The following is an 11658-nucleotide window of genomic DNA, read 5'->3' on the forward strand; positions in this document are numbered from 1 at the left end:
ACAGAATAAGGCAGCTATTCAGGAAGAAAATGTTTTTACGTTCTCCTTCTCTGCTATGTGTCTATGCAAAAGCAGGCAGAATCTGATCCTCTCTGTTAATGTGTACCGTATTGCATACTCCCAGAACAGCATCATAGGAGCACTTTGCAAATTTTCTGCTAGGCATATAACTTTGCAGTCACCCTTCCCACCATAAGGTATTAGTGTTCTGCCATGTTGACTTAAGCTTTCAGGTCTCTCCCTCCAGTTAGTGCTGTGATCTCAAGTTCTTCCTGCTATAATTGTTGGTTAGCTTCATTTTATATTTCTCTTAGGGAAAAAAAACTGCATCACCTCAGCCCTTCGCTACTGCTAGATGGCAGACTGGAGCTTCCACTCTGACTTCAAAGGCTTTGTAGTTTAAGCTTGGAGCATGGTGCCAGGTGTTGGGAATGCCTTTGTTCCAGTCCTGGCTCTGATATGGGCTCTCTTTGTGGCTCTGAACAAATCGTTTGGGGTCCAGTTGTGTAACCTCTGCTTGCATAAGCAGCCATGTATATGAATAGTCCCATTGAAGTCAGTGGGGCTGGTCACTGAAGTGCTTGATAGCTTGAGCAAGGATTGCACAACCATCTCTGTCTCCTTCCCCCTATTGTTGTAGCATTAAAAAGAAATGCAAGAAGGAACTCTGCTGTTCTTCTCTGGTAATTGTATCAAAACTTGTATTCCTCTGGATATCCAGTCTTGATTATGTTCATAGTATGCTCACACCTTCCCTGGAATGGAGCAAGGTTCCCTACGTGTCTTTGGCTGGAAGAAAGGAAGCCACAGGCTGCCATAGGATTTGCTTTCTTTTTTTTTATTTAATGTTGGATACCTTCAAACATTTACCCTTTGCCCTGCCCTGGTCTCTGTCCACTATAGAAGAGCAGAGTGGTGGAAAAAGGGCTCCAGATGCTGTGGTTCCCACTGGGTGAGTCTTCGTTTGATGCTGAGCAGGAGAAGACAATGCCAAGCTGTTTCTGTTTAGTGTATGTGATGAATTAACTATGAAATACAAAAAGCCAGATGCCGTACAGGTTGTACCAGTTTCTAATACTGTATGCTCTGGGAGACCTCCAACAATGATGCCATGTGCTTCTTTCTAGGGCACCTTTCTAAAGCAGCTGGTTTAAGAGTTGTGCCTATAATGGGGCTGCAGCACCCAGCAACAGAAAGCGAGCCACCCAAAATAGGTTTTGGGTGTTTGCTGTAATTTAGGCTAGTTCCATTCTGCATTTGGATTCACTGAATTATGGATTGATGGCTGGTTAGCATGAGTAGCAACATCAGGGAAGTGACATAGCCTGCACTGACATTTATATATGGCCATGACCCCTGGTTGCTAGCCCATATTTGGGTTGCTGGCCCACAGAAGCCGGCAATACTGTTTAAATTGCATAGGTGATAGGGCCTACATATGACAATGCCATATGAAAAGGGACAAAACAGCATGTTTGTGGCTCCTACTCTCAGCTGCATTTGGTGAAAGCCAGTCACCACCGAGAATCTTGCCTAAGTGTAACCAGCTAAAAAGCTGATTCCATTTAGAGTTACATGGAAGACAGCTGACCAAAGAGCCAGAAGCTGACTTTTGAAAATGTGGTGGGAGGAATGAGAATTGATCTTAAGGGTATTCTTTGCCTTTTTTGTCTGGTCAGGGGAGTCAAGTCATCAGTCTGGCTGATATGAAGGATGTTAGGAACAGAATTTTAATTCTTGATTTCCTTCCTTTCCATTGTTCAGAGGTCAAGCTAACACTCTGTCACTTGGTTGCTTACTTGTGCTTATGATGGTGTTTGCTCTGTTTAAGTCCTACTGCTCCAAGTTAAGGAAACAGCGATTTTTGACATGTTTGGGGTTTGAACCAATTGACATTCCATTCCCGAGAGAGAAGAGGTGAGAAAAGGCCATTGCTAAGCCAGCAAAACATAGGTAATGGGATAATGTTGGAGATGCTAGGCTTACCACGGATAGTAGGAAATGTTAGTTAAGGAAACAATCAGTTAAACAGGTACTGGAGGAGACGGGGAAGTATAACTAGAGCAGGAACCTCCACTGCAAAGGGGAATTCTGGCAAGCTGTAGTTTTATATTGCATAGTCCAAGCGGAGGGAGAAACAAAAAAGCATGTCAGGTACTTAGTGCCTTCACAATCATGGGCTGCTCTGAGGGGGTTGAAGTCCCTTGTCACCTTTGCCCACACTTTTCCTTCCTCTTCCTTCTTCTCTCTCTTACTCCCCAGCAAAATGTAGGTAGCTGAGCAGCTCTGCACTGTGGTTGGGAAGTGTGATTTCACCACATACAGGCAGAACTAAGCTAGTTTTAAGTTAGCAGTTGGACAGTGGAGCTGCTGTGGAAAAGATTTCAGCAACTGAGTTCAGGGCCACTAGTTTTCGGCATGCCAGTGCAGCCTATGCTGAAGCCTGTGCTCTCACAGCTTTGCTGCTTTTGGTACCTGAGCTAGCAAGATTACAGCTAGAGTGGATATACTTTCTCATGCTGCATTTGCACCTCCCAGCTTGAGACCTTTCAAGGGTGCCATGCAGCATTAGCACTGTTAAGTGTGCAAACTTGATTCACAAGATAAACTCAGAGATTCTTTTTAATGGGAATTCATAGTGTTAAAATCATCCTGGCATGTTACGGTCTTTCCAAGTTCTTTGCAATAGACCATTTGCTGTCATATTTTTCCATAGTCAAAAACCAAGTAAAAACTAAGAGCTGGCATTTTCCAAAAAGTCTCTTGAGTCTAACAAATCTAAAAAGGTTGAGAACCAGTGCTATGAGCAGCTCTGACACATGCAGCTGGTAGGTTCCAGTGGGTCATTACTAGGTAAGTTTCCAAGAATGCTGGATGCTCTCACCTCTCCTCTTCCTTCCCCTATATCACGGGGCATAGTCTGGGATTATTTCCGAGCCAGATGAGATGGTTCTAAAGTAGCTGAAGACTATTTCCTAGCTGAGGATTCCCTTGCTGTGGAAGATTTAGTTGCTTTCTAGCTTGTTTGTAGGGCCAGCTAGTGATGTGCATTAGGCTTGTTTGCATCTCGGTGCTCTTGTGTAGTATCAGGTGTGTAATTGGAATTGAACCTATTTTAGTCCTCTCCCTTGGTGTTGGCCAGATAACTTGTGTGTGTACTGAGCACACTAAATTTAAGGCCCAGAGGAGGAGGAAATGCACTACCCTTACCAACTTGGTAAAGGCTGTGAATGAAATTGAAATTAAAAAAAAAAGAGTTATTCATACTGAAATTTGTAGACGTTTGCAACCTCAAGCTGCAATTTCAGTGCTGTGGAACCGGTTCATGTTGCTCACTGACAAGGTATTCGGTAATGCTTTTTGAGTGTGAGCTCGATTTAAATAAAGCCCAGCGTTCTCCAGGATATTAATCTCTGTACACACATGTTGTGAACCAGAATCAGGAGTTCATTTAGACTCTGTGAAATGCCTGTCCAGCACCAAGTTATAGCAGTTAGCTTCTTCCCTCCATAAATATATGAAGTGGGGTTGTTCTTTCAGCCTAAAGCATCTGCACCTTTTTTTTCTGAGAGTCTTTAATGCCAACAAGCAAATATAATATGGAAGGAGAAGACTGCCTCTCATTGTGTGGGTATACAGTGCTTAACACCACTGAATCCTGAGCAGGCCTCACAGCCGTACCATAATGCAAATATTAAATAACCTAAAGTGAGCATGTCACCCATACGGTCGTCAAGTATTATAAACTTTCTTCTTGTTTTCTGGCTGCAGGTGGAAGTTAAGCCATATGTCTTGGATGATCAGCTGTGTGATGAATGTCAGGGGGCCCGTTGCGGTGGAAAATTTGCTCCATTTTTCTGTGCTAATGTTACCTGTCTGCAGTATTACTGTGAATATTGCTGGGCTGCTATCCATTCACGCGCTGGCAGGGAATTCCACAAGCCCCTGGTGAAGGAGGGAGGAGATCGCCCAAGACATATTTCATTCCGCTGGAACTAAATGATTACTGCAGTGCTCATATGCAGGCCTCAAAATAAGTGCACTCTTCTGTTATCCTGATTGTGCCCCTCCTCCCCATCCCTGCCCCCCCTCTTATTCAAGATAGCATGTCCTTTTCTAGTGGTCTGTAATTTAACAATAGTATAATGAAAGAATGACCTATAATATAGGTATTTTGTAGAATCTTGTAATTGAAAACTGTATTGGGTACTCCTTTTCATATTGATAACGTGTTGCAAGGAAGTTACAGCCTCTTGTCTTTGGCATCAAGAGGACCCTTACTTCATGCAACCTTTTCTTAGAGGAGAGAAAAATAAGATAAGAGAAATGAAACAATAGAGTATTTTGGTTTTTAATTAAATTATTGTTAATAAAGAACATAAGAATACTTTTATTAAAATAACCATGCAACAATAACACTATCAGACTATTCTGACACTTTTCTTCCCCACCCCTCCCAGTGAGCCTGTTTTTTGCCTCTTGTTTTTTAATTTGAAATCTTAACAGCGATGGAAAAAGTTAGCAATTACCTATTAACAGGAAAGAGCATGTTTAAAGCAACAAAAATGCATGAGCAAAGTTGAAGCAGCATTATAACAATGATTATTTTTATCTGTTAGGGGTTTTGAGGCTAAATTGTTAGCACAGTATATATCTCACCGTGCCTCCGACTTCCAACCACATCCAGATTAGTAATCAGATAGGCAGAGCTTCTATTTTTCATCAAAACTACTGCATTTTAAAAATTCCCGAATGTAAGTTGGGTAAAGCTTCTTTGGAGTTGGGGGGAGGGGGGAGTGCACTTATTTATTTTTTCTTAAAACAGAGAACTCAATTGTCTGGTTACAGCCCTAGAAATCCTACCAAAGCTAGCTTAATGACAACTAGTAAACTGGCATATCCTCTCCTGAAGGACAGATATATAGAATTTATTTTTGATGGTTATATATAACTCTATATCCTAATCTACTAACATTCATCAGGGGTCAGCCTTTGCTCTCCATTTTGACATTAAAAATAAAATAAAAAAACCTAAAGATACCTCAAGGATATCACTGATTTTATCTAAGTTCTGGTATTCCAGTATGTCTCACGAACTAAAATTGGCTGCTAATTGGTTTCCATCTTGGATGTAAAGTCAGTTTTAATATCCTCTAATTTAGCTGTAATATAGAAAGCATCACTAGTCTCCAAGTCTGATTTACACTGTTTGCTGAAGAAGTAGAGGTGTAAAACTACAGAGGTGCAAAGGTGTACGTGTCTTTTATTCTTCCTCTAGAGAGAATCCTAACCAAGTGCTTTCTTCTTCAGAACTTAGTATGGGGAAAAAAGAATCACAGTAATTGAAGTGCCAACATTGCAGAGTTAATGCATGCTTTATTGTAAATCACTTCTACCTAGAGGTGCATTAACACAGTACATGTTAACTGAATGCTGAGGGTTGGGGCAGGGGTTTAGTCTGAAATAGTCTCTTGAAGGAGAGTAGTTCTGAAAAAGTGAATTTTAACTAATGCCCCAGTCAGCTTTCTAAATTTTTTTTGTGTGTAGCAGAGGGCAAAATAAGACTAATTCAGTGGCGATCTTCTGAACTGACTGACTGGCATGGTACCATCCTAGATGCTCTCAAACCAAAGACTTGCCTCAGCACTGCTGTGGAAAACATCTGCTCTGTGAACTCCCCTCCCCCAGATTATCTTTATGAGAAGCTGTTTTTATTTTGATTACAGGCTTTAATGAACAATACCTTATCAAGTTCCAAAGGTCAAAATGGAGACATTTGCTGTCTGCTAGGAAAGTCTAGAACTGGGAGCTGCTTTTAACAAAATCCCTGAAAATATTGACAACAGTAACACAAATGGAGAGTGCTATTGTGTAGATTGTCAGGGACTTTTTTTTTCTCTGAAGTACATAATTATAGTTGGAATGTTCCTTTAATTTTTTTAATGCTTGTAGGTGGCTTGGGGTGTGCTATTGTGCCGATCCTACCCAGTAAACAGGTGAGATGGGTTACCATTACAAGAAATAACACTGTTTGAGAACTAGCTTTGAATAATAATTTTCCCTTTGTACATGACCTGCTGAATTTCGGTACAGTGTTTTTGTAGCTAACTTATTTTGTCATGCACATAATGTATATTTGTTATGCACTACTTTTGTATATCTTGTTTTTCCAACAGTGAGCATTTTTAGGCACACTTTTCACTGACGGGATATCTCTTTATGCAATACCTCAATTTTTCATATTGCAAAGAGTAGCTTTTTGTACTTTTATTACTGAGAGATCTTCATATACTTCATTTTTTAATATAAATAATTTTAATAAATTTTATTTTCTTATATTCTGCTTTTTATACATTTCAGTGCTCTGCATACATTTTGAATTATGGATGTTGTGCACTGGCAATGCTATTTTAGAATCTGCAGAGAAAAGAAAGCATGTTGCTTAAACATCTTAGCCCAGCACCAGATATTTGGTGTACATATAATTTAAGAGATAGTATATGTAAAGTTGAGAATTAAAGAAAAAAGCATGAAAGTGACAAATGACACTGTTTGTCTTTAGACCCTCAAATTAAACGCATCAACATAGTGTAGGAATTTAAAAGTAAAGAAACATCAGAATTGTCTACCGCTTCTTAATAAGTTTTTAAAAATTATACACAAATGCAGACGTTTTTGGTGAATGTTTAGCCATTTTTAATATTAATAACAAATTGATGTTAGATGTTTGATGCAGAAATGTCTGCTCTTTTAAATTATATTTAAAAAAGTAAGAGAGACCCTGCTAGGTAGCAGGCATGTAATGTTAATATGCATGACTAATGTAAGAAATTGTTATTCTACTAATATTCACTTGTGATTGTGTGACAAGCGTGTTTACAGATTATTTGGTTACACTTCAATTTACAGGGCATAAACAATTATATACATTACTCTGTACTTAAATAGTGATTTCATGTCTTTCCTATTACATGGGATTTGTAGTTGGAGTTACCATGTCACTCCAAACATAATTAACATGTAATTAGTTTACAAATCTTAGGGTATCACTTCAATTTGCAAAGGGGTTAATAAGCATGTAGTTTTATCTTACTAGCATGGCACTGGCCATGTATTTACAATGTAGTTACAGAGTAATTACATGGTTATTTTTGCAATGTAAAATAAAGTGTTTCTGATTATTTTATATGTAAAGGAACCCCACTGCCCCGTGCTTTTTGGTATAGTATATACTTCTCCATACACAGACCTCTGCAGAATGCAAATTTAAAACTTGCAGTGAGTGAATTTAACGTTTTATAAGGATGCTGTTGGAAAGACTTGATAATTCACCCCTTTTTTGTTTTTTGAAGAGTTGAAACCTTCTGTTAAAAGGTGATTTAAAACTTGAATGTGATGAATTGTGGCAAGTTAACTTCAAGTTATGTGCAATACTTATTTCAGACTTCTGGAAGATCTTTGCAGTGTAATTCTTTGTTTTTAATTGCAGACATTTAAAAATGTCATTTTCTACTGTTCTAGTAAATCCTCTTTCTTGCTGGTGTTTCTAAAGAAAAGAATCAGAAATCAATCTTTCTACTAATGTAAATTTGAGATTATTTTTAAAAAATGGAATAAAAGAGGTTTTGGTCATTTGCTTTATTTTATTATCTTATTTTAAAGCTACTGTGATAGCATTGTAAGAATTGGGACAATATTGTATTCAACTGTTTTATTTTTTATATTTTTAAATTTTAAAGTATAATTAGTTTTTATAATTTTCATCAGATTTTTTGTTATATTTTTTGGAAGTGAAACTTTTAGCAAGTGGGTGTCTAGTTTTTACTAATCCCTAATATGTTTTCCCCCAATGTATTGCTCATATTATCAGAAGGAAAAGTTATTTAAGTATGTCAGTTAATTGTACTACTTGGCTGAATTTCCATATAGTTTTTACTGTGTATGGGGAGGTTGTAGTATTTATTATAGCATTTTAAATAAGGGTAATTCATTTTTTATTAAAGTCATTTTCACGTTTAAGTTCATATTTTTGTATGTTCTACTCTAAGTTATATAACACAAGTTACTTTTTTTAAAGAGTTCATTTGTTGAAGTGCTAGTGGAAAATTAATGTTATTAAATAGTTTGCAAATGACTATTTATACCAGTATGCATATAATTTTTAAATATTTGTAATGTGAGATGTTGAATGAATAAAACTTTTAACTCAGTTTTCTTCTTAACCTATTTATTGTACAACACAAAGCAGCAGTAGTTGCTCTTAGTGGTTGAAGCCTGTTTATCCTTCAGTGTGACCCAGTGAAGTATCCTGCAAGTGTCTGGCCATAGACAGTGTGCTTTAAATGCTCTAGGCCAGATTTTGTAGTGCCTGCTCAAGTCAAAATTTCTCTTCACTTGGTATCTTCCAGGATCAATCTCCAAGTGCTGTAGGGACTGAAACAAAATGGAAGTGAGCTGAGTACTCAGTATGGTAATTTCAAACCCAGAAATGGGTGGTGGGGTGTTGCTTGATAAGAACTTAGCTCTGTTGAGTCAGGCTGCCCACTAACAGCAAGCTATGAGAAGAACAGTCTTCCACTGTTTGTAGTCCACGTGTCACCCTTGGGAAGAGGTACATGCTAACTATATATCTTGTGAATTTGGTGCTTATGGAAGATTGATATTGCTGGGTGGAGTGTCGTATAGCTTTGGAGTGACCCTTCTGCAGATTCAGCACCATTGCTATCTATTTTTATATATGGCCTATTTGCTGTGCTGAAGGCTGCAAAGTACAGCCACCAAATGTTCAGTCACGGCTTCCATTTGCTCTTCTTTTACTAATTAACTGGCAAAGGGAAGCTCGGTACAATGCAGAAATAATGGAAATGTTAGATGAAAATTAGAATGAATCTATCGAGCAATATGTTGGAAGCTGTTCTGAGCCACTAGCAATGCAGAGTCTCAATTAGAAATCATTGTGCAGACCACGTTAAAAACAACTTGGTCAAATCTGGGCAGTATCCAAGGGCTCTTGCAGGTTTTTTTTTCTCATGGGTCTCACAAGTATGGTTTGTAGTTCCTAGAGGAACTAGATTTTTTTGGACATAGTCTACGTGATGGTTTATAATTGAGGCTCTGCATCTCCAGTGGCTCAGAACTGCTTCCGACACTGCTCGATGGATTAGTTTCAATTTTCATCTAATAGTCCCATTATTTCTGTGTTGTACTGAGCTTCCCTTTTTAAAGAAACAATTCTTAGATAGGTCATAAGCCATAAGATAGAGGTTTTTTTGACACTTAAATTTCTGTCTAAATTTTAGCTGCTTCTGTTTTTACCCTTCAGGGACTATTTAGAGGAGGCCTAGGCACAAAGGATTCAGAATAATGTCTCCATGGCACCCAGGATTTCCCCAAACTACTTGAGCACTTGTGTCTTGACAAGAATATCTCAACTTTAGAGAAACCGAATTGGCCAGTAAGGAAGTTGATGTTTTGCTGGTCAAACAATGCACTGAAATACAGGTGTATTTCATGAGAAATTGAACTCCCCAAAATAGAGAATATTCTTACAATGGAAAGTACAAGTTAATTCTTTTGCACAATATTGTGTGCTAACCGATGTTCACTATTAGTCCTAACACCAAGAATCCTTTAACTCATTAAATTATCCCCCAGTCTCTGAAAACAGATATTAAAAAAAAAAAAACTGTCAGCAAGCTAATTGGGTCAGAAGCACAGTTGATATAGAAATGTGCATATCTGTCTCATTAGTAATGAATTCTTCATCACTGCATTTTGTGCCAGCTAATCAGTGCTAGACAGCATTCACCATTTTTTAATATGTGATTTGGCTTTCCTTCTGTTGGTATTGTGAATTAGGGGTGTGTTGGCTTATGCCAGTCTAATACATTTTTGACACCTGTTTTGAAGAGGTAATGATCTTTTAGAAAGCAGGTGTTTGTAGAGAAGTTGCATTATCAGCTGCTGCTATTTTTATTTACTTATTTGTTAATGTGTTTCTGGACTGCAAACGTAGCTGCCGCAGGTGGGATTTTGTTCTCTTCTGATGCCTTATCAATGGTATTCCTTCCTAACTAATTGCTACCTGATCCTTAGGAAGTCCTAATTGCCTTAAACCAAAAGGTATTTATTAGAATGCAAATGGAAACTTTAATTGTTTTAGTATTGGGATGGGTATTTTAGTTGTGATATTACATACTTTTGTCCCTCTAATGCCTTCCATTTGAGCATCGTGAAATATTTTATGCTGTGAATTCTCCCTCGTGACACACCTGAGGTATGAAGACATTAGGAGCAATAAGCAACTGTGGTATGGTGAGGTAAAATTACTTGCCAAAGGGTTATACCACCTGCTACATGGAATAGATTTTTTTTTTTGCTATTTCCTGACTGACTTGCTCAGAAGGAACTTTTTAGGAAAGAAGATATGTCCAACATACTTCTAGGGCTGATTCTGTCCTGAAGCTATTAGAAATGAAATAGCGTGAGCAGATGCTAAAAGTTAGCAATGAATAGAACTCCAGTATTTCCTCAGCACACCAATCGTGAAATATTTCCTTCTGCAGAGGCTGTTTGTAGACTGCATAAGTAATGAATTGCCTGAGTTTTCTGTTGGGTACCACTTTAACTCCCTGAGCTGATAGTTGGGAGAGATTCATTTTGGATTGAAGGTGCAAAACCTGTTTAATACAGCTTTAGATTAAATCCTGTATTTTAAAGAGTTTTTCTCTGCTTCCAGATTTGATTGCTTAGTTGAAACTATCCAGCAAATGTATGTTGTGACTCTTCGGCTGATATTTATTCAGTGCTAGGAGAGCTGGCTCAGGCCAGTCCAAAGGCACATTGCTTGCCTACAGGAAATCAAAGACAAATAAGAGCCTCGGCAAGGATAGATGAGAGGAAAAACACTGACATCTCTTCCTCTGTAAAATAAGCTGATTCAGTCTGTCAGTATGAAAAACAGCCTCTGGGGTGAGAATATACATGCAGCTGTCTTTTCAGTCAGATAAATTTAATTTGAAAAAAGATTGAATTGGTTGTTTAAATAAATTCAATCTTAAATCCCTGCTGAGGTGGTGCTGGATTCTTACTGAAATGCTAAACACCTGTTAATCCTATCTAATATAACCTGTGTCTGTGATACCAACACTACAAGTTGCTTGCTTCTGTCTAGGGCTTGTAGATGTTTTCCAAGTTCTAAATAGCTAGTTTTCTTTCTAATGGATATTTTTAAATAGGTGAGACCCACAGCACTCACTTTGTCTGTGGAATTGCTGACAATATTGTCCTCCCCTTGCCGGTTTCGTGGCAAATGTCAACGGAGACTCCTCCCAGAATCCTGCAGGCCTACGTGTCTGTGAACCAGCACCAGAGATTAAACAAAAGGGGTTAAAATTGTAGTGAGCTCTGTAGCTGTATCAGTGATGTGCGCATGCACTGGATGTTTTTTCCCTTAATTTTTAATGATCATGAAAGATACTGATCAGCTACACCAAGCCTGAAGTCCTCTAAGAGCCTAAGCGCACAGCACACACAATAACACGGGTCATGCCTGGGTGTAGGAACAGTGTTCCTCATTTTTTTTTTCTACGGCAATTATCAAGGACATTTCAGACTTCAAATCATGGCCCTTTTGCTGGGGCTGTTAATAAGGGACTG

At 38.4% G+C, this 11658-nt stretch overlaps 1 protein-coding gene across 3 annotated transcripts in view; it reads left to right on the forward strand.

Moving 5' to 3' along the window:
• CPEB4 (cytoplasmic polyadenylation element binding protein 4) overlaps positions 1–8210 on the forward strand; it is a 78141-nt gene extending 69931 nt beyond the window's left edge. For all 3 annotated transcript variants that reach the window (XM_019534966.1, XM_019534964.1, XM_019534965.1), the window contains one exon: positions 3772–8210. In XM_019534966.1, coding sequence (XP_019390511.1) covers positions 3772–3999 — 228 coding nt within the window. In that variant the 3' untranslated portion in view covers positions 4000–8210. The remainder of the gene's footprint in view (positions 1–3771) is intronic.
• Positions 8211–11658: the final 3448 nt, after the last annotated feature.

The sequence above is a fragment of the Crocodylus porosus genome, unplaced genomic scaffold (genome assembly GCF_001723895.1).
Source record: "Crocodylus porosus isolate Cpor-Errol unplaced genomic scaffold, CroPor_comp1, whole genome shotgun sequence".
In the NCBI taxonomy this organism is placed as follows: domain Eukaryota; kingdom Metazoa; phylum Chordata; order Crocodylia; family Crocodylidae; genus Crocodylus; species Crocodylus porosus.